This window comes from Centrocercus urophasianus, unplaced genomic scaffold (genome assembly GCF_019232065.1).
Source record: "Centrocercus urophasianus isolate 14NV4802_14NV808 unplaced genomic scaffold, USGS_Curo_1.0 seq_2, whole genome shotgun sequence".
Classification (NCBI taxonomy): domain Eukaryota; kingdom Metazoa; phylum Chordata; class Aves; order Galliformes; family Phasianidae; genus Centrocercus; species Centrocercus urophasianus.
Window position 1 is genome coordinate 14602622 of NW_024884755.1, and position 23497 is coordinate 14626118.

Below are 23497 nucleotides of genomic sequence, written 5' to 3' on the forward strand. Positions count from 1 at the left end.
GAAATGATAAGAAAGGAAAGGTAAGTGTTCCTGCACCCAATCTTTATAGGGGAAAAGCCTATCTAGTGTTAACCCATTGCAAAGTCTACTGCAAGTCCCAAGGATGTGGACAAATCTTGACTGCCCACATATGAAACAAAGATTGTGTAGATGAAATCAATCTGAATACATTTAGAAACTCAGTTTTGGCATATTTCTTGCTATTTTGAGTTTGCTAGGATACACGGGGCCGCCCTGATCTGTGGTTCAGTGAAAGTTCAGGCCATCTGGCAATCACTTTTTTTCTGGCAACGCACTTCCCTGTTTCTCAAGACTTCTTTCCTCTAGATTCAACAGGATGTTGAACTGTATCTTGCAGAACAGCTCATGGAAAGGAAGGGCTCTCTGACACACAACAACGTCACTGGAGATGGGACTGTAAGGTCCAGGAAGGCATCTGGAAGATGAAACCAGGAGTAAACCAACTACTTCAAGGTACAATTCTGGGGGAAATTCATGGCTGTGTTTTATTTCCAGTCTTTTGTGCTACATGTCACAGTGAAAAAGACTTTTACGCATAATTTGGTAAGTTAAAAACCCAACAGCACAGTCCCTGGGGAAAAGCTGGAATTATACTTCCATAACACGGGCCTTTCCCAGGAAAGGAAAACATAAGTCAACGTGAAATGAAGCACCACACATCTGTGAGGGAGTCTGCCTGGTTCTTTCCAGCCTTTTCCATTTCTGTCATTTGCCATCACTTGAAATCTTCTGCCCCAGCAAATTGCAACTGCAGCTCAGTGGGAGTTCTGAGAAATTGGGCTGCCTGGAGCCAGGAGGATGGAGAAACAGGACTGGTGGGAGAAATTACCTTTCCTCTGTCCGTGGGGCAGGGTGAAAGCATGCATCTGGCTGTAATGATTCCTCATTTTCCCCTTCCAGTCGTACGCCGGGATGTGATCCATGTTCTCTTGGCAATGCCTCAAGCTCTGAACACCGATCTGTCTTAACGGTCGTCAGCCAGTGGTGGCACTGACTCATGGCTTCAGCAGCTTCAAGTGACATCACTTGATCTTTTCCCAAGGGCTGGTAGCCAAGCAAGGTGACATTGCAGTGGCACGGCAAAAGCAGTGCATATGTGAACGCCTCTCTGCAGTCCTTCTCAAAATGTTTGCGCAGGAATGGCCATAAACTGGGCTGTATTGACCCAAAGATGCAATCCAGGTTGTTTGAGTCTAGGCCTTATCTGTACCATATTATCAGGACTGAGAGCGCAGATGCACCCCGGGAAGGGAGGGGACTGCAAGCAAGAAGGAAAGGTTTCGTCCCTTCTCTGCTGGCATGGGGAGGGGACTGTGGGCAGAGCTAGGTAATGATTTGTCACAGAGAGGGCTGGGGTGTCTCTCTTTGCAGAGGAAAACTTGGCCGTGATTGACAGTAGGGCTGTTTTTGCTGCTTCCCTTGCAGTTGACAAGTAATAATGAAGCTGTGTCAGTCCATCATGGACATGGATATGCCAGATTACGTCGACTCCTTGGATTCCTCTTATACCATGCTAGAATTTGAAAACCTTCGGGTTCTTCCAAACAACACTGGTGAGATTCCTATTCGCTTCCTCTATAATAACCTCTACCGCCGTTGTTAAAAAGCTGAAAGCGTAGGGCAGGCAGGTAGGAGGTGTGGGGCAAAGGGTGAAGAGGCAGTATTTAAGCAGCTGACCTTCCAACTTCAGTTGGATCGGCAGTAATATTTGGGCTGAAATGGGATGGTTTCACTTCCTGGTCCTTTTGGAGTTATTCATTTCCTTGGTCTGCGAAGCATCATGTCCTGAAGAGCCTACAAGATACTGCAAATGCCGGTGGAGCTCTTGATGGCATACCACGCATTTGGCTCCCTACATGACTTATGCAAAAAGTTATTATCGATATTTCTGCCTTAAAATTTATGTTTCACTCCTATATATGGCTTGGATTCTTATTTAACTGTTGGGAAAAAAAATGCCACCCACATGGCTATTCACACAATGTACCATGTATCCGATACTTGTTCATAGATACTTAGATTGAGAAGCAATATCCAAAGGATCACTTGACTTATTTTTGGTATCTTGGTATCAAAATGGTCTATTGGCTCTTAGGACACATAAAGAATGTGGCTGGGATTCATTAAGTTCAATATAGGAAGACTTTCACTTTGGTCACAGAATTAAAGCGTACTGTGTGATATTTGGGATTTGTGCAGAGTCAAGGGTGTTCTAGATTAAAGAAAACACTATTCTGTGACATTAATTGTTCACTGCCTGAAAAGCAGAGGACATTTGAGTTGTACAGCATAAAACCAATCATGTAACTGAGATTCTAATGTTGGTGATGCCTTTGGAGAGTTTTGGCTATATTTCATTTAACTTGTTAAGAAGCTTAGTGAAATGGAGATGGGATTTTTATGGTCTCACATTTTCTCATTAGTTGACTCCTCATCAAAAAATAATCAACATTTTTAAAGGGCTATTATCTACAACATAAAATGTTTGGAATTATTATAGTGGGAAACGGAATTTCTCAGGAGAAAAATGAAGTAAAAAGGCCCAAAGAATTCAGAATTTAAAATTAGCTTCAAGAAAAGTTCTTTCTCTGTCCCAAGAAGGATCGTTCTTTTTATTATTATTATTATTATTTTATTATTTTTTTGCTAGATACAGATCTTATTTCTTATTTTTGTGGGAAGGTTTTGAGACACCACTCTACTCCAAAAATGACATTTAACGCAGATATTTCACTTTATCACTCTGCTGAACAGCAAGATACTTTTTACTTTTTAGAGTGGTATAAATCTCCTCAAAATTCAATATAATTTCGCAAATTAATTACCAAAACCTGCTAGGGGCTCTTTATGTTTTTTTTTTTTATTCAGTAGAACTGACAGGCTGAGTCTTTCTGAAGTTTATCTTGATCAGTGTTGGGTTATTTGTTTAGCTGTTAATGAGTAACTGGTTCTCTCAGGAACTAGCTGTTTTGAAATTAGCTTGTTTGTCTTGGGTAAGTGTCCTCTTCTACAGTTTGTGAAAATAACTTGAAAAAAGACCTCAGATGTCCATGCCTGGAAATGTACTGCTAACCAAACAAGTCATCTCCTGTAGATAACTCAAAACTGAAGTTCACAGAGATTCAAAAATATTTTAAAATTGTCGGAATCAAGAAATAATGTTCTTTTAGATAGTTTAAAAAATGTAATGGAGTTGTTTAAAACCAAATCTACCTCATTGAGTGAAATTATTCTTCCTTTACTAAACTGAACTGCAATTTTACTGTATTATATAAGCTTGAACAGGATGGGGTGCCACAGGAACTTTAATGGTATCAGAGCTGTTGCTTACATGCTGAGTGATGTGAAAGCGAAAAATAGAATGTTTTCAAATGAGGCAATTCATTCTTAAAAACAACTCTTTTCTTCTTTGGAATATAATTATTTCATCAAAATCTGGGGTTAATTGATGATGTGGAATGATTTGACGGCTAAGATTCAGAAGTTACAGTTCTGAGATGTGCCTAGATACATTTTGAATCTTCCACCCCTACGTAGGTCATAATTTGCCAAACAGTTCAAAATAAGAGTAGAATCCATTACAGGAGTAGAGGGGAAGTTTAAGAAACTATCTGTTTTAAATAGAAAGAAAATCAAAAGGAAGTCAATGAAAATCAATGTTAATCCTTCATTTCCTTTGTAAAAATACATGTTGTAACTGCAGAAACTTGCCCATTTGGTAGAAACTTGTTTCCTTTACATTGGCTGGCATTGCAAGCCATCTTCTCACTTGGTTTTTTTATGTGCTGCTAATACCCACTTCCTTATGCTCTTGTCAGAGTTGTCATCTTGCTTAAAATATGAAGCAGTATTAAAATATTGCACTAATTCTTTAGTCAAATTTTCTCCCACTGCAGTGCTTGTTTTCCTTTCTCAGCACTCAAACACAGCTCTGAACCTTGAGAATTTGGCAAATGTTGGCAAAACCCTGTTCCCAGCCCCACTGCACCTTGAACTGGCTGAAAGCATGAAAAAACCATCTCAGAACATTTGCCCATTAGAAAGTGCAAATGATGAGCATCCGAACCACAGGCCAAGACTGGCTTGGATTTCTGGTGCATGGAAGGGAAATCCAGGAAGCACTGCTTGGTGTCAAATATGCATTCAGAAGAGAAAGAGATTGCCTTGAAGAGATTGGCAACCAATAGCATAACTGAAAGGAAAAGCAGAAAAAAGGTCTGAGGGGTCAGGTATGCTGATCTTCAGCTCTGAATGGAAGCCAGATACCATCCCCTAGCAGCATCCTCACTGTTATTTCTTATTATTGTAAATATTGTCATCTTCACTGCAGCCCCAGTTAGGTAACGGCTCACATATTAGTGCAATACATAACAAAAAGTTATATGCATTCAAGTTTGCAAGTTTAATTGGCCCTAAAGCTGACAAATATGCTGGGATACCCTTATAGCTAGGTAGAAGCATAGAATCACTTAGGTTGGGAAAGACTCTTAAATAATCAAATTCAGCAATCCAGTTAGGCTATGGTTCCTGTGCTGCATGTTGCTCATACGTAGAATCATGGAGTCATTAAGGTTGGAAAGACCTAAGATCATCTAGTCCAACCATCAACCCATAGCTCACAAAAGGCATGAAGCTGAAACTTTAGGGATGATCCTAATGAGGAGTTTGGTCACAACCACAGGTCTTCAGCTCAGCTCAGGACCCAATCAGTGGAAGATGAGTTATGGTCTTTGCTTGGAGAATATCCTCATCTTCACCTTGCCAGCAGAAATTGCAGAGGTACTGTGCTGGCATGGGTTAGGAGTTGTTCTGTTGTATCACAGCCATGAACATCTGTAACTGATCCATTTCTGAGCATCTCTCCCTGGGGATCTCAGTGATGAATGCCAGGCAGCAACACCTCTGGAGAGGCACAATGTGTTCCATGATGTGTTGAGCAGGTCCTTGTCTCGTGTCAGTAAGGAAAGAACCTACAGTTTTCAGCTGATTTCACAGGCATGCAACAATGATGGCATGGATCCTGGCTTTCCTCTGCCTTTCTTAGCAGTGATTAGTTCTGGAAAAAGCCAGACATTCCCCAAATACTGAGTAGGTTTGAAAGCCCCAACAGAAGTTACTGGATGCACGCAATCCTTTCTGTTTTTCTGAGCTAATTCTCATTAGGAACTCATGATTAACTGGCAACAGGATTTTGTAATTAAAATTAATCATTGCAAGTGACATATGCATGCCAGCTTGTGGCTTTCTTTTATCTTTAAAAATTTCTACTCTCATCCAGCTCAGCTGAAGAGGACATGGGGGACTGAACTATTAGCTATATATCTGCCTGAACATACAGCCACCCAACAAAACTGTAGCAGAGGAGGGCAAAATTTGGCTCCATGGGCCCTCACCTGCAGCTGGTGCCTATGCCTCCAATATGTACCAGGTTTAAGACCAGAATATCAATTTCTTACCGAACACAGTTCCTCACATGTCTTACTCCCATGCAGGGTACAAAACAACACCCTTTTCTGGTGAACAAATGCTTTTCCAGCATCATTTTGCAATCTTGACCCAACTGAAGAATGAAGAGTCTATTTGGGAACCAAATTGTATGACCTTGGCTTGATTCCTCTGAAGTCAGTAGAGAAAGCACGGGTGGAGTGAGGAGAAAATTGGCTTTCTTATCTTTATTTTTGTTGTGCAATTTTTTTTTAATGGGATCCAGCACATTTGGTGTATTTGTTTTTGTTCAAATATTCCTTCAAAAAAAGAACAGATGAAGCAACAGAAGCACAAATGTTTAGCCGTACAGCTACCTTTGAAGGAGTATTCCAGTACAGCTTACTTAAAGTTATCAAATCAATATTAAATATAGAATCAATGTAAAAACATCTAAAAATCAATTTGAATTACCATTAAGCACTTCTCACATGGACTCTGTTTGCACTTACCTACTGATGAATGTCAGAGCTGCAGCATGGCACATGGGTTATGGCAACAGGTAAATCACAGTTCCTGTCATTACAAACCAAGAATTATTTCAGTATTGTCATTTTCAATTCTTGTGTTGCTCCCAGGTCATTCCAACCTACTCATTTGCTCACCTGTGTGTTAGAAGGTGAAATAGAAATGAAAAAGTCTTTCTGAGGATGCAAACAGAAATCTGACCTTTGCATTTGTGAAGTCTTAGCTAAAAATGTCTTCATCTCAGCCTTAGCTAACAAAATTCCCATTAAAAAAAAAAAAAGAAATCAAGCCTTATTGGCTTTTCAAGGGGGCTTTTTATTACGATTTTCATTGCATAGTAAATATTTTCCCTATAAATTTTTGATGAGTATTTACATATAAAAATAACATTCTGTGTATTTATATGTAAGTTGCGTGAGGATGACCCAAAGATATTTTTACACATTATGCATTAGAAAACATTCTCTAGACTGCCCACATCAAGTACCAATTCCTCCCCCTCAAGTAATTTTCTCATTTTTCTCATTGTTCGATACACCATCAGCTGAGCTGTTCTCCCTTCTGCCCAGCTCTCTTGTCCCAGAGCCTTCCCTAGGTCACTGCAGGACGAGATCAGCTCCTCTGGAGCAAAGAACACACTCCCAGAGGAGTGATAAATTCACAAAACCATCCTGCAGTGAGTGCTCAGGTCAGGACAGACTCCACAAACATTCCTTCTCTCAGCAAGATGTAAACACTGTCATCTGCATCTTCTCATGTCTCTCTCTCTTTTTTTTTTCTTTTCACCCAAGCTCTGCCTCGAATGAGGAGGATTCAGAGGGATTCAGAGGGCAGTGTGTCTGGTGGTTAAGGCCAGGGGAGAAGCTTAATGGGGAACTTTCAGCAGTGTATACACACAGCCCAGGCAGAGCTATTCCTGCCCCAAATGAGTGGGTGCAAACAGTGGGCATTCATATGACATAATTTTAGGTGTCAGATTTAGAAGGTCAATCCTCCTGTGCTCCTCTGTAAGCAGTGGAACGTAATGGCCCTCTTCAGTGGGTAAAGCAGAGGAGAAACCACACTGAGGGGAACGAAAGTGACTCTTGTTTGAGCTTCTGTCTCTCTCTCCCAGCTGCAGAGGTGACCCCGAGGTGTCTTTCTTTCTATTGTGTGCATGAAGTAGTTCATCTTTCCTGTTTCTTCTGTCTTTTCTCTGCTTTCTATTTATTTGAGCTAACCATGTTTTTCTTCCAGTGCTTTTTGTGGTGCAGGCTTTGGATCATGTTCTTCAGCTGTCTAACTGGGGAGATGGCTTTCCATCCCTCAACACCGTGTATCTTGCATCCAGATAAGGTTTCTCTGCATCTGGTCTCCCCAGAGCCTTTTCTTCAACCTGGAGAAAGAAGGCTCCAGGAGGGCCTGAGAGTGGCTTTTCAGTATCTAAAGGAGCTATAAGAAAGAAGGAGACAAATTCTTCAGCAGGGTCTGTTGTGACCAGACAAGGGGAAATGGTTTCAGAATAAAGGGGGGAGATTTAGGTAGGATACAGGGGAGAAGTTTTCTGCAGTACAGGTGTTGAAGCACTGGCAGAATTTGCTTCATAGATGTGATGGGCACTCCATCCCTGGAGACACCCAAAGTGAGACTGAATGGGGCTCCAGGCACCTGATAGAGCTGTAGGGGTCCCTATTCATTGCAAGGAAGTTGGACCAGATGGCCGTTAAAGATCTCTTCCAACTCATATGATTCTATGATTTGTCAAGAAAAGCAGCAGTAATTGTTCAGTTGTCATGAATGCACTGGGTTATAAGCCTTGAAGTCTCCCTGCTCACTGAGGCTAAGAAAAATACCACTATCCAGCAGCAAAGCCAAGTGAGCTAGTGCCAGCTGAGGCTGAGAACAGCATGGCTTCCATCTGGAGGTTTCACCAGCAAAACACACAGTGTGTGCACACGCTGGTAAGGGGCGGGCTCAGCGCATGATTTATCTGACAAAAACCAACCTGCTGTCTGTTGATTCTGGTTTCCATCACAGAGGAGGCCAACGGGCGCTGTTCAATGCCCGCAGAGACCATCACAGCTGAATCAGCCAACACCAACCTGCTCAACAATGGCATTGGCTCCCTTTGCTCCATCTGCGGGGACCGGGCGACAGGCAAACACTACGGGGCATCCAGCTGTGATGGCTGCAAAGGCTTCTTCAGGAGGAGCGTCCGCAAGAACCATGTCTATTCCTGCAGGTACCTGCCCACTCTATGAGATTTAAATGCCATTGATACTGCAAGAAAGTGGGGCAGTGATCAAGTTGTACAGTGAGGCCCCCCCATCCCTTGTGTTGCATTACTGCGGCGTGAATGCTGACAATAATGATGCAGTTTAACTTGTGGCCAGAAGATAGGGAGCTAAGGAGTAAGCTATGTCCTATCTCATCTCGGACGCTGGCACCTTTCATGACACTGTGCAATCTGTTTTGTGAGTTCATACTGTCATGGTGTGATTCAGGGGAGAAATAGGGTCATGAGGCTTGTGTAAGAGTACAGCCTCTGGATGTGGAGTGACACCACAACCTCATCACAAACCAGCAAGGGAAAGCAAAGGGTGAAAAAGGACCAAAGCTTCAGAGATATCTTCTCAAAGTCTTATTTTTCCTGGTAACAACGTGAAAGCAATAGGCATCCAAGAACCCGTCACTTCCAGAGTCACCACAGCTTCTCCATCTTTGTTTTCAGACACATGGAATTATGCATGCTTACATATCACTGATAATTTTACAATTATTCCGAGAATGTAGCATGGACCAGTGATGATTCACAGCCACTTTGGCACACAGGTACACATTGGAGAGATTTTTTTTCCAGGAGGATGCCATAAATTATAAAGCAGCTATCTTGGTTGGCCTTGGAAAAACGGTGTTTATTTTAGCACAGGAGGAAGAGAAAAAAACTCAAACCCACCCTCAAACTTTTAATCTATGATTAAAACCTGGAAGTTTTCTTTTTGTTCCAGAGTTCTTCTTCCTTTTAAAGGAGTTCCATATTTTTGTAATGCAAGTTGCTCTTTTTGTCAAAATGCTCCTGGGATATTTATCACTCCAGGTCACATCAGCCACAGAAGACACCCAATCTGATATCAGACTCCACCTGCACGGTGCCCATCCCATGCACTGTAGGATCCTGTCAGGAGGATTGAATAGCTACTACTGATTTCTTTGAAATTTTGGCTCTTGATCTCCTGGGAGCATAATTGTTGCCCCTCCCCAGGAATCGATGAATCACTGTGACATTTGGCAGCCTGGGGAGTTGCAGCGTGTAAGCCAAGCAAATGGTAAATGCTTGCCTGTCTGTGAATCCTTATTTGGTGAGCCGTGCTGTATTTAGCCCAGCTCAAAGCTCTGTTGTTTATCGCAGACTTGAATTCCTTGGAAAGCCTTTGGGTTTTTGTACCTTTGGCTTTTTACCAGCCTGGGAATGTGCCTCAGCTTTTACAACCTAATGATGGCCCCGGAGCAACCCACATTGCCTCTTCCCTGCACAACAGATTCCTCTTCCATCCCTTCACCCATAGTGGCCTAGCCTACATGGGCCATCACTTGGATGTTTCTCCATCTCCTGTAGAAATGAAGAGGAATGTGAAGGCCACTTACCTCAAAAGTAGACTATAGGCACAAAAGGGTTTATGGGCCATGGAGCATTTATTCTCTGCAAAGTAAGACAGTGTCAACAAACTGGTCCAAACTAGACACCTGATAGCCATCTGAAAGTGGGAGATGAAGACCCCAACTCCGCCAACCACCAGCCCAACTTGTGTCACCATCACACTTCAGCAGCCAAAACCATCACAGTCCTCCTGGAGTAGATGGTCTGAAATTGCTGCATTCCCAGCTGGCAGTGGGAAGATGGGGAGTGGGGCCAAACCAGCACTGATTCCACCCATTCCCTCCAAGGCCTTTGGCTCCTTCGTGAGTCCTGGGGTTGGGGCTGCTCAGGGTGAGCAGGGCACAAGCCACGTTGCTCCATCTTTCCCATCTCCTTCCAGGTTCAGCCGACAGTGTGTGATAGACAAAGACAAGAGGAACCAGTGCAGGTACTGCAGGCTGAAGAAGTGCTTCAGAGCCGGCATGAAGAAAGAAGGTAGGTGTGAGAAGGCTGCCTGCTGCTGTTTCTGGCCTTGCTCCATCTGTGGGAGGTGGTGGAGGGAAGCAGCAGCTCTTGTCTGAGCTGATGCTGTGTTCCCCACTGAGAGGGTTCTTGTTGCAGCTGAAAACCCCATTTTCCATCTCTTCAGATGGGAATTTCAGCTACAGCTTTGTGCCAATATCCACACATCCTGGGAGGCTTCTCTCTTTAGGTGATTCAATACTGGGAGAGGGATTGCCACCAAATTTGCCCTTTACCTAAGGGGTGAAATCACAATTCCACAGAAACCAATGGGAAATTTTTCACTCATTTCTGGTAATTCATAACTTTTCACCAACGATGACAAGAATCTCTTTCCAAATCCCTGACCATCTGTTTTCCTGGAGAACAGGGTGTCTTGCAATTTGGATAGGTCATGGTTGTAGCTAAAATGCCTGCTGGTTTAGTTTAGGAGAAATGGAGTAAATACAAAGCTGGGAAAAAAAAGTAGTTATCATAGTAATATTAGCCAACCAAATCTGCTCTCAGTTCTAGTTGAGGACTGAGCCAATCACCAATGCAGCAAACTCCACAGTTTGGAAAGGCTGAAATCTGGTTATCAGCTCCATTCTTTCATCTGAAGCGTGATTTTTATTGGTTTTATGGCAAAAGTTATAAAACCTTGGCTCATTCCTTCATTATTGATTGCAGCTTGATGCATGATGACGCATTCCAAGTTCCACATCGCCACATTCCTTGAAACTTATTTTATGAGTGCATGGTCAGGTTGTGTGCTCACAAACTGCTCATGTGTTTGGTACAGAAGGTTTTAAAGCACCTTGAGCAACTGCTCTGTAGGAATTAGCCTAGCTGACCAGAGCTGTATCCAGAACACGTGTGCAGAGCTCAGAAAGAAATTTTCTTGCACAATTGTGTGTACAAAAAGAACGCCGTTGTTTGCTTTAGGTTGGCTCTGGATTAATATTAAACAGTACTGCGAAGCATAAGGGAAGAAGAGAAGCCGTGTCTTGGGGTAGAGCAGGATGATAAAAGTGTTTATACAAATGTTTCAGTGGTATGCACCAACTTGTGCCAGATCCACGACATCCACACTCAGTGTGTCAAGTCGTCCCAGCACTGGCACACAGCGCTTTGACACTTGTTCTCTGGCACATCATTTTTCAACCAGCTCACGTAACAGCAATCAGACTTTCCAGGGTGTGGTAACAGCGCTATTTATTTATTCACCGTAGAGAGAAAAAAGATGGAAACGATCCTTTTCCCAGCCTGGGTGTGGCAATACACCTGGGGCGTGGAGGTGGGGTTGTGTCACTTTGCCTGTTTCAGTGGCTGGCACCATGCTGACCTGCTGCTCCATGGTGTGGTGTGCAGCACTGGAAAACTTGCTGTCCTCTACGTCTCCTTAGCCTGGGAGAACTAATGGATAAGCTGGAGCTTTGGATCCAGAGTGATTTTTCTTCTTTTCTGATCTTCTTGTGCTGTAAGACATGATGTGACACTTTTGGATCTTTTTCTCCTCCTTTCCATGCTGGAAACAACTTTGTTGGATAAGAGAATGAGTGTGGCTATGCTAGCCAGTCTGGTAAAATGGAAATTTCTGCCCAAAGGAGAAGCTGTATGATGCAAAAGCTTGACCTGCCTATAGGGGCAGGTGCATGGCTGTCTGAGCACTCTGAATTTGATTCTGCTTTTTGAAAAGATGTCTCACACTTGAGCCCTATATCTCTAGTGAGAAATTTTGGCAAAGAAACACCCAAAATATCCAGCCACTGCTTGTGCCATGAGAAGGGATCCAGGTCCCATTGTCAACAGCGAGAGTAAAGAAGGGCCAACACATGAGTCTTGTAGAAAAGTCTCCAGATTTCCTAGAAATTCGCTTGTTTAGGAACACTCCTACTCCTATCACATTTTTTCGTATCAATAACTCATTTTAATAAGCAGACACTCGTTGAAGTCAGGACAAGCTGTGAGGAAAAGACTTGCTTGAATGCTCTCCAGATCTCGGATAGTTGCAGATCTGCTCCCTTTCTCTTGGTGTGTGGTGAAGGTCAGGGCAGTGCCTCAGGGCAGTCGATGTACACTCTGACATCTCTATCCCTTCCGTGCTTTTTCTGGCTTTCTCTCTACTTCCCTCTCTTTGCACAGAACAAGGTTTGATCTCTACTGTTTCACACAATACCACCAGATTTTTGACCAGGAAACCATCTATGAACAAGGAGTGTACCTGATATTAAACACTCCCCAAAACTATTTTTAGCAGCTATTTGTCACCATGCTCAACCTTGAACAAATGAGCAGGCTGTGATTTCTCCAATGAGCCCGGCCACCAGCTCATGTGGAGCTAAGCTAATAACCTTGGTGCCTTTTGAAATGTCCAGCACCACACTGTCAGGATGCAGTTTGCTGGTGAAGAAAGAGGTTAATATTTAACCTCTTGTCCCCTTTAAAGAAATTTATGAATGTACATGAGCTCCTCTGGTTTTATGCAGAAGTAAAAAGAATGATTACTACCACTGCACAGTGGGCGGACCTGAAGCTGTTATTTGTTTATTGTTAAATCAGACAGGTTTATAGAATGATTTTGTTAGCATTTCATGCCTTTTGTTTGCATGTCTTTTCTGCCAGCTTGTAGAGTTCTCAGACTGCAGTGCATTGCAAAGAAAGATGGAAAAGGTAAAGCATTTTGATGGCCATAAACCATCCCTCAGCATGTGAATGGATTAAATGTGCATGTTCCATTGGCTTTTATGTGCAAATAAAATACACCACCCCTACGAAATCAGAGAAAGTATGGGGGAAAAAAATGATTTGTGCATAGAAATTAATCCAGCAACAAGAAGGAGTGAATCTGTCAGCAGAGATGGGCACTCTGTGAGCTCCAATGGAGCACTCAGAGCTCCTTCTCCTGCTGTCTCCTTGTATGCTGCTCATTAATTAGCACAATTCCTACCTGATTGGCATTAAATATGGATTGTTTTAGCAGAGTAATAATGGCATCTCTTATGTAGGCAGGTGGCAAAGGAGAGCTTTATCATCTGCAATTCCTATGGAAAACTATTAGTTTGCTGCTGTTCGCTTCAAATCAATGCCTGTGCCCAAATCTACTGGATTCTCCAGAGGTTCCTTGTCACGTGCTCTGTACTGATGTGGCAAGGCAGCAAGGACAAAATGTTTGGGAAACATGGGATTGTTGCAATCCCACAAACACACCGCTGTTTGCCCAAGAGCTGCAGCGAGCGCTCTGCATGCCAGCATCCTCAGTGTGCTCATGGCAAAAGGACCCGGGGCTGCTCCGAGTATGGAAACGTCAGATGGAGGAGATGTTTGTTTTCTCATCTGCTTCCCACAGCCTGAGACATGTGGTGAATTCCTTGGAGGGAGATGCGGGCATCGTTCTGCCCTCCCTCCAAATTCCCTGGGGAGAAGTCGAGGTCAGAGACGCGCTGTCCCCGAGCAACAGCTTCGCAGGGACGTTTTCCCACTGACGTCTCCTTGCGTGGGGTTGCAGGGGTTCTTCTCATCCCTGGCACCCATCTGCCTGCAGGGATGCTGAGCTGTTTGGGGTGGGGGAGCGGAGCCGTGTGCATCGTGGTTGGACATTAGGAAAAAAATACTCTATGGAAGAGAGATCAGGCATTGGCACAGATTACACAGGGAGGTGGCAGAGTCACCATCCCTGGAGGTGTTCCAGAACCATGGCAATGTGGCACTGGTGGGATTGGGTTGTTGTTGGGTTGGGGATCTTGGTGGTCTTCTGCAACCTGAATAATTCTATAATTCTATAGGGGGCTGTCCCTCAGCCATCAGCCTGATCCAGGTCTTTCCATTCATTGGCTTTGGAAATCGGAGCATGAATTGAGGACAGCATGAGAGAAAAAGGATGGGGAGTGAGGCTTGCTGGACACGTACTGGAAATAGTGGAGTTTTAGTCCTTTCTTACTGTGAGCAAAGCCAAAATCACATCTAGACCAGAGCACCTTCTGCACAGCCATGCCTTGCCACCATGACCTACACCTTGCCTTTTACAAGCACAATAATTATAGCAATATAATTACCACATAGCAATAAATTATTTTTGTACAGGTAAAACATTAACTCCCTTTTGTATCTAGTTCCACAGCATCTTGGGTACTTTCAGTGACAACACCCAAATCACCTTGAGAAAGTCAGCCAGGACGTCCACTTACACTTGAGATTGAGCTTATCAGGGTATGAGGAAAGCACTGAAATATGTGCCATAAAAGCAGACTGGTGAAAAACAAGCTGGAAGCTCTTAAAGGAGTCTGTCATAGGGGAGCAGGAGAGGTTTTTGGGACCCATGTAATTGTGTTCATTGATTACTATGGGAAAATTATCTTGTCTTGGGAGTGGGTACAAAGAGCCTATTCGTTCCAAAGAGAGCATCTGCTATGGAGCCAGATGTGAGAAGTAGGGCAGAGACCTGCCAGGAAAAGGTTGGCTTTGGGTTGGCTTCTTTCTGTTCAAAGCTGGATGCTGCCTGGTGTATAGAAAAAAAGCAGTGAAGGGTCAATCTGTTCTGAAGATTAACTATAGCTTATGGATGTATTTGAAGTGACCACTCATCTTTCTTTAAATCACCTTTTAACTGTCTCAGACTGAAGAGGCTTCACTGCTACATGTGCATGCAGAGTGCCTCTTCCAAATGGACTCCACCAAAAGTGGCTCTGAGGTGTAAAACCTAAAAATGGCTCTGGTGTCTCAGCCCTTGCAGCCCCGTGCCCAGCCCACCCTGTTCAACTGCCAGCAAAGCTGAGTGCCAAATCCTGGAAAACAAGCAGCAGGCTTCTATGCGTCATGGGAAGTATTGATTTTACTGCTGTTGCCTGTTTTCTGCCCTTTCACTTTGTTGGCCTCTCATCGGGGGCCTGTTAGGAACACAGATAAGAGGTTTGACCCAAGCTGACAAAAGCCCATAAACCAGGCAGCTTTTCCATCCCATGTTTGAAGAAATCTGGAGAAATGTATCCTGAGCAAAGAATCACAGAATCATCAAGGCTGGAAAAGACTTCCAAGATCCCCCAGCCAACCCCAACCCACCCCAACATGCCATAAGCACATCTCTCAGTGCCACATTCTCATGGCTCACATCTCCATGGATGATGATCCCACCACCTTCCTGGGCTGCCCGTGCAGGTGCGTCACTGCTCTTGCAAGAGAAGAAATCTTTCCTAATATCCAACCTGAAAGGAACCTGAGAAGGGACCAATGGGGTGGGCAGGGCCAATGGCTGTAACGGGGAGCAGTGGGTTGAATTGAAGTTTCTTTCCTTCTGAGCTTCTTTAATGAGGAGACTTCTGCTCCCCGGCTCTCTTTGCAGCGGTGCAGAATGAGCGCGACAGGATCAGCATCCGTAGGAGCAGCTATGAAGACAACGGCTCGCTGTCCATCAGTGTGCTCACCCAGGCCGAGGCAATGGCACAGCAGGTAGGAGACCTAAGGACAACCCCCAAACAAGACGCAGCCTTTGAGGTGTGAGATGCAGAGCTGCAATTCTGAGGGATGCCCCGGGTCCCCTCTGCCCCCACCCCAATTATTGCTGCACCCTAAAAGCTCTCCGAAGTTCAGGCAGAAGTTCAGCAGCTCTCTCTGCACAATGTGTCCTGGCCAGAACACAATGTTCCCATCATGGCCAATTACATCTTTTATTTGTTACTTCGTTTTTACCAGGCAGAAAAAAAAATAAAGCTAACAAAATTGCTGTCTTAAACAGATGCTGGTTGCTTTCTGGTTTCACAACGAATTTCGCCCTGAGTGTCCTTTAAATTGTTATGCAAATCGCCTCTCGCCACTGAGGCATATGGTCCAGATGTTGCAGATTACATGCAACAGTGCATCCATTTCCCTTGCAAAAATCATTACGTTTTAACTCTCTGCCCACCGTGCAGCTCTTTAGAGATCAAAGTGGATGAGATTCATCCCAGACACCCACCTCGGGGGCAGCGCATTTCATGCATTTTGCTGGTTTGCTGCGAAGCTGAGCCCCAGTGCTGTAAGAACGGGGACACGGAACAGGCTGTGAAAGAAGCAGGGATGGGACGTGGTGCTGGGACCGAGCACCACCTCGTGGTGCTTTGCCTGGGGAACAAGTGTGCAGCCATCGCTGCGGAGGAAAGACTCGGCTAAGAGAGTGGGGAGGGGTAGGATTGCACTCATCTGAGTATCCATTGCTTCTCTTTCAGTATTTGCCACTGAGCCCCGTTCACAGCGCTGATATAGCAATGAAGAAAGTGGCCACCATCAATGATGTGTGTGAGTCCATGAAGCAGCAGCTGCTGGTGCTGGTGGAGTGGGCCAAGTACATCCCTGCGTTCTGCGAGCTGCCGTTGGATGACCAGGTGATGGGCAAATGCCTTTCCCTGTAGTGCTGCTACCTTCCGTGCTAATTTTCAGCTGTACTTTTCAGTGGGGAAATCTGGTATAGATATATTACTCTGCAAAGCAACATACTGGCAGGAGATGAAGAATAATAAAGGGCAAAGGCAATGAGTTCAGTAGCCTAAAAGCCCAAAAATACAGAACTGGTCACTCCAGTGTGCACAGGGACCCAAACAGTGAGCTTTTCCCTTTACTAAAACCTGGTAGATGACTATAAAAGCCATTTGTTTCCTAAGAACTCAAGCCATCCCCCTTTTTGCTCTTTGAGTTGAAGTTCTATTAAGACCTCTCTCTTCTGTGCTGTCTGCAGGTTGCCTTGCTCAGAGCCCACGCGGGGGAACACCTTCTCCTTGGGGTAGCCAAGCGATCCATACCCTACACCGACTTTCTACTATTAGGTAAAGTACTGAAAGCACTCCTGCTTTTGTTATCTGCACACATAGAACCTGGATAGGTCACTGCACATCTGGCTCAGGATTAAGTGCTCAAGGAGGCCTCTGGAGAAGAGTAGAAAGGGAGAGGCAAAGACATTGTGACTTTTCATAGGGTCATTAAGGTTGGAAAATACCACTGAGATCATTTTTTACACCCGTGCCCTTATGATTTGAAACTGTTGTTGGGAAAACCTCTCTATTAAGCAGGATCTCAAACAGTTGTGTCATGGTTTTGCAACAGATTGTCGGGGCACAGTGAGGTATTTGAGTATTGGTGCTGAAAATTGTAAATCAGAGCAGAAGATGGGACAAACTTTGAGTATGGTATTAATGCACTGATACATGCAAAACTAAGGACCAAAGAGTCAAATCCACACCTTGCTTTTCCATTGTGAACCTGGGTGTTGTTCACAACTCTGCATAGCAGTAGGACTATCTGGCAGCCCAGGTCTGGGCAACCAATGGGTGAGACCATTTCTGCAGTGCATTCAACATTGAATTTCTCCCTTGTCCCCAGGGAATGACTTCATCATCCCAATGCACTGTCCAGAGCTAGAAATCGCTCGTGTGGCCACCAGGATCTTAGATGAACTGGTGAAGCCCTTGAGGGACATCCAGATCGATGACAACGAGTACGCATGCCTTAAAGCCATCATCTTCTTTGATCCAGGTATGTGACTTTCCTGCTCGCAGGAGCAAGCACAGGGCTTGAGGAGATGTTGTGTTATAGGAGGATATGGGAAATAGGGCAATGGGTGGGGAAACGCAGCTCTTCCTCCTGCTTTTGCATTCCTGAGAGCAACTCCGATAGCCAGGCTTAAAACCCCTTGGCAACAGCTCTGCATTTCACCCTATTCCTGAACACTTTGCTATTTAGCACATAGTAGCTCCAGCCAGATGTGCAAGTCTTGGCAGAATTCAGAGGAGTTTTGCTGCTTCTGTAGGTGGCTTCAGGAAAGCCCATTAGTCTGAAATGAAAGAGATGCCTATTAAGGACATGTATGCTCATACTGAATTATGCATTAGCTGAATTAGTTGACTGAGCAGCAGTTTGAAGCACCCATCAGAGTTCTGAGATGAGAATTAAAAACCACAGAGAGCTGTGGACTGTTCAGGGCACTGAGTAGCCAGAAACATCAAGGATGTCTGTTAATGGATCTTGCTGGCAGCCAGCACCAGCGAGAGCAGAGCTGGGGAGCCCAGGGTGGAGAAGAGAGCAGGGAAACATAAAGCAAAGAAAAACTTGCTTTGCATCATCCCTATATTGTCATTCCACAAACACCCCACTCAGGTTCCCCCCAACCGAATGCCTACAGCATGCACACTGTCCCCTCAGCAGAACATTCAGCTTTAGGTGTATTGCCCTGTAGCTTGGAGGAGAGGAGGAGGAATAATTCCAAGCAGAGAGCAACGCCCTTTTGTCTTTGGCATCTATTAGCGTGGAAAATTAGAGTACCATCTTCCATTAATCATTTTTTGCTGTGTTCTCTGATTTGAAATCAAGATACAGGAGTTCTACAAACATCATGATCTTTGGCTTGCCAAAGTGCCTGCTGCAAACCTGTATAGGGATGGTGTTATCATGCTGTTAGACAAATTAGCTCCTCCGCTGATTGGTATCTCAAGCTTTAGATCATTGCAACAAAGAGGCACCATGATTTCATCTGAAAGAAAAGAGTGCCAAATTCTACGGAAGTAAAATTCATTCATGCTAACAAGTAGGCTTATCCTTGGAGTTGCATGTTGACATACAATAACTTGCTAACCATTCTATTGAATCTCTTGGCATGATGATCCCTAGAATGTAGTGCTTGGCCATTCTTTGTAGACTGAAGGAAATGGTCCAGTAGCCAGAAATTTCTGATTTAGGGTGTGAGGAAAATCAGGAGTGGAAAGCTGTAAATTGTGCACTTCAACACACCTTGAATATTTACTTCATTAAGCAAAACTAGACCAGCAGTCCATGGAAAACAGAGGGACCATGGCTCAAAGACATGAAATCAAGGGAAGAAACTAGTGCTAGAGCTCATACATTTAAACAGATAAGCTCTAAACCTGCATGGATTTAGTGAGAAGAATTGAGACTCAAAATGCATGGGTGAAAGTCTCAGCAGTTTGCAGAACAAACACAAATCAGTTTCTAAATCCTTCCTCTTCGCTCATGCACCCAGATGCATCCATCTGAGTTAAGCTCTTTCTATTTGCACTGAAATAGCCTATTCCATCTGAGAAATGAAGCACTGACAGTGCATTGTACATCTGCCAGATGACCTGCACACAGAGATAACTGTCACAGAGTCATTTCTATCTCAGCCTTTTCCCTCCCTGGAGCATAGTTGCCAGCGTAACACTTCTTGGCTGCAAGGGTCATCAATTAACTTCATTTCTTCCATCCCTCCCTAGACTGCAAAGGCCTGAGTGAGCCAGGGAAGGTGAAGAACATGCGTTTCCAGGTCCAGGTCAATCTGGAGGACTACATCAATGACCGCCAATACGATTCCCGGGGCCGCTTCAGTGACATTCTCCTGCTGCTGCCCCCACTGCAGAGCATCACCTGGCAGATGATCGAGCAGGTCCAGTTCATCAAGCTCTTTGGTGTGGCAAGGATCGACAGCTTGCTGCAGGAGATGCTGCTGGGAGGTAGGAGCACTGCTGAGAAAGGGGTTTTATTATGAAGCCATTTAAGGGGCTTCCTGCCTAGATTTTTGTCCTCTAGAGGATAAAGAGGTAAAGATAACGTGGTTCTGGGAGGAGGGAAGTGAAGGATCAGCTTGAATTGTAGCTTAAACATGGGACGTTCTCAACTCAAGTCCAATTCCCAAATGGTTCCCTTCTAGCCTATCTCTGAAAATGTCAGCCCAGGGACAGTTTATAGGAGTGAGTATGCTCTGTGTGCTTCACAGCAGCCAGGAGCTTGACTTAGGCAGCCTACTTGATGCAAGCTGCAGGGAGACAACATATTTTAGCTAGCAATATACCAAATTATATGGGAAACCCTGATAAGGGCAGTAATTGTGAAACACACACATAGACGACCGTGTGGTTGGTTATTAGCTGAAACCCCAACCATTTGGGAGCAAAAAGGCTGAAAGAACAGAGAGCGGGAGCAGGAAGGAAGCAAAGAGGAGCCAAGACATTAACCCCCACCCACAGAGGTCTCCCATATTTCCTGAAAAAAGAGCTTTGTGCCTGACCATCTGGCTTTCTCAGTAATGATGTGAAGAATGATGTCTTTCTTTTCCTGATTACACCGCAGGAACCACCATTGATGTCCAGTACCAGTCAGGACCTCCCAGTCTCAACCTGGACCCATTGCCAGGACATGTGCTCCCAGGCAACATGAGCTCTGTGATTCACGCTGTCCCAGACCGTACGTGCCCATTTTTTTTGCTGTCAGCATAATGAGAGGACTGGGAGGGGGAAAGGATTAAGAAGGCATCATTAGATTTATTGATCTATGTAAGCATCACAATGAATCTGAGTCCACGCCACTCCTTGTCGACTTCCTTTACTATGAAGTCTGGAGACATCTTCCAAAGACAAGGCATGATTTTCAATTAATACCACTAATTAATTAATACCAGGTGGATTTTGAGATGCTACCAAACACAAGAGTTGAAAAAAAAAAAGAAAAAAAGAAAAAAAGAAATGAAGAGTGGTGACTGTGTGTCTATGAACAGACAGTGCTGGGTAACACCACGAAGACTCACACAGAGTTAGCAGTGGGTAGAGGTGCCCTACATAAAGCATCTTGGTTGCTGTCAACCAGATAATACAAAATACAAGATGAACACATGTCCACCTTTGACCTCTCTGGACACTGCTGCCAGGCAATGGCTCTTCATTAAAGCATTTATGCACTGTCATAGCAAATGGACCATGCTATTTACAGCTACTGTAATCACGTATTTCAGTTTCCTTCTGCAAGTTATGATCTTACACTTCTTATAGCATACTTTGCTCTTTCTCAGCCATATAAATCTGTACTATGTTATGTAGCTTTTTCTTTTTTTTTTTTTTCCCCCCCCTTTTTCTTTCCTTTCTTTTTTAAAGCCATCTTGCACAAGGGAAATTAGAGAGATGCTGATGGAGAAACATTATGTTCTGTAAATGAAGTCCAGATGCCAGCAGGTTGAGCTATCTTCTAAGAGTGGAAGGATTAAAAAGTAATTAGGGGCAAGCATTTTCCAAGGGCAGAATAGTGGAAAGAGCTGATGTACGCCTATCAGTCCCTCTGGGCCTCACTGCAACCCAGGAAGAAAGGATGTGCCTGGACTTGGGATCTCTCCCACGTGGCCCACTGCTCCCCCAGCTTCTGCTCTTTAGTTCGTAGGATGGTCTGCTGGTTTTATTTGGATGCTGCTTCACTGAACGACATCCAAGTCCATTTTAATTCTGTCTCTTTTCTCTCCCACAGCATCTCCTGAACCATCCCTTCCATCTCCTTCTACAAGCACAGGCAGCGAAGACTATAAACTAGGCTCTAGCGCAGGGCCAAGCGCCGTAGCACAGCTCTTACCTCAGACACTGATACCCAAGCAGGAGATTTTATAGGGAGAGGTAGAAGGAGAAGCTGGGAGCAATGTGGGAACCACGCAGAATGTGAACCAGGTCCTTTCTTTTTGCAGAGGCAAAGCACAGCAATCCCCTGCCTGCCACCGGACCTGGGGGTCACGCTCTTCCCTGTCAGTGAGTAAAGCAGAGGGCACCAAGCTGCAGCAGGAGCCACAGCACGAGTCATCCCACAGCTCATCCCACTGATCTCACCCTCATCTCACACGTGATTGGGGTTAATGCTCGTCTCGTAGGACCAAGACTGCGAGCTCTTCAGAGCAGGTCCTGATTGCGTTTGGTATCACTAAGCTCCCCGTGGTCATAACCCTTTCAAAGCCCCTGGTTGCTATCATCATAAAAAGAAACACCTGATGCAGCTCCTGTTAATTGGCAGTGAGTACAGCCTGCATCGAATCATCAGTATGGAAAGGTCTATCCCCATTAAAAATGTAATTACACTCTTAATTCTCCCACTGCAAATTAAGCTTTAGGAAGAATATCTTCCTAACTCTTTCATCTTCATCACCCTTCTAGATGTGACTTGTTCCACACAGGCCAGCTAACCTTTACTGCTGCTCAGTTCTTAGTTGTGATCAGGAATGGCAAGGTCTCAACATTTTGTCATTTTCCATACTTCACAATGTATCTGGAGTCCACCCACGAGTCATTTGCAGCCTCTGCTTTATTGGCATATCCATCTAATGCCACTCAGACAGCAGAAAGGAGCTCTGCATCTGACTATGGCAAAACCCACAATGAGCAGCAAGCTCAAGAAACCACCTCTAACCATGATACTACTTAAAACAACCCCAACAGATGACTACACAACCTCAAACGTTCCTGAAGCACAGTCACTGGCACTGTGTTTATTTGCATAAATTGAACATTACTAGAAAGCAGACTCCTGGATTTCTATAGAGCTTACGTTCCTTCCTGTAAAGCCCAATGACCTTCACCAGTCAGCTCTCGATGCATTAAGATGGACTTGGATTGAAAAGCAGGGTGCAATGGGGAATTCTTTGTTCTTGCATGGTGCATTAAACTCAGCCCACGAGCACCGACCCCTGCCTGTCACAATGCTGCGATGACAGCGCCCAGCAAAGGCTTTGTGAGGCTTGTGAAGCACTCTGAGATCCTCAGATGGAGCACATTACAGAAATGCAATCTCGCTGAAAAAGGAAGAGCAGCCGAACCTGCCCCCAAAGGGCGCTACTTTGTACTCAGGTTATTTCTCACTGCTTGGGGAGACATTTTAGAGTTACCATTCTACAACAGACGTCTGAAAACCACTGAAGACTGGGTTGATTTCACCCAGCATCTTAGTGTTTTGTTTTACCAATGCCTATGACAAATTTGACCTGATATTACGTGCTGATGACTCTGATTTGACACAGCTATAGCTGGAGAACAAATTCCACTGCAAGCATTCCTGCTGCGTCCATTCTTGTGTAACATCGCTCCCAGTTCCTCCATCGTGTAAATGACATGCTTTTCTAAAAATTAAATATACATTTATACTCATTAATGGTAAGAAAATAAATCTAGTGGAAATAAATTCCATATGGTTCACAGTTCTTTAAATGACAGCTTGGCTTTCTTGTTTAATTCGAAGTTTTCAAGATTCTCTGTTGATTTCTGCAATGCAAATGCCTTAGGGATTACATACCCATAACACAAGCAAAAGAATCATCTATGCCTGCAAAATACAGCGTCCTCTTAACAATCTAAGACACTACTTAATAGAATAAAATTGATCTGGCACAAGTAGGTAACAGATTCAGGTTCCAGAGCATAGGTAGTCTGGTAAAGCCTTCAGAAAACAATAATTTCTTGTCTTACGAGAGGCCTGCATTTAGGGCCAGAACAGAATCACAGCAAAAGTGTTTCCAGCATCTCTACATCAAATACCACCCCTAAATTAAACCCATGTTCTTGGAAAGAACATATTTAATCTGGAATAGTGTCAGCCATTGCTTTACATACATATAGATTACAAACCTAAGGATGCAACACCATTACCCTG

At 44.2% G+C, this 23497-nt stretch overlaps 1 protein-coding gene across 4 annotated transcripts; it reads left to right on the top strand.

Moving 5' to 3' along the window:
- The first annotated feature begins 1272 nt into the window (after positions 1-1272).
- LOC122161991 (hepatocyte nuclear factor 4-beta-like) lies at positions 1273-23029 on the top strand. Of its 4 annotated transcripts, XM_042821807.1 has the most exons (12): positions 1273-1348; positions 1447-1574; positions 7990-8194; positions 9990-10084; positions 12716-12763; positions 15429-15535; positions 16291-16446; positions 16797-16884; positions 17438-17590; positions 19324-19560; positions 20177-20290; positions 21338-23029. In XM_042821807.1, exons 2-12 carry the CDS (start codon positions 1460-1462, stop codon positions 21472-21474), a joined length of 1455 nt encoding a protein of 484 aa, XP_042677741.1. In that variant the 5' UTR covers positions 1273-1348; positions 1447-1459; the 3' UTR covers positions 21475-23029. The 4 variants fall into 4 exon arrangements, with proteins under 4 accessions (XP_042677741.1, XP_042677740.1, XP_042677743.1 ...); XM_042821806.1 differs by lacking the exon at positions 1273-1348 and having other exon boundaries at positions 1375-1574; XM_042821809.1 differs by lacking the exon at positions 1273-1348 and having other exon boundaries at positions 1375-1574; positions 21549-23029.
- The last annotated feature ends 468 nt before the right edge of the window (positions 23030-23497 follow it).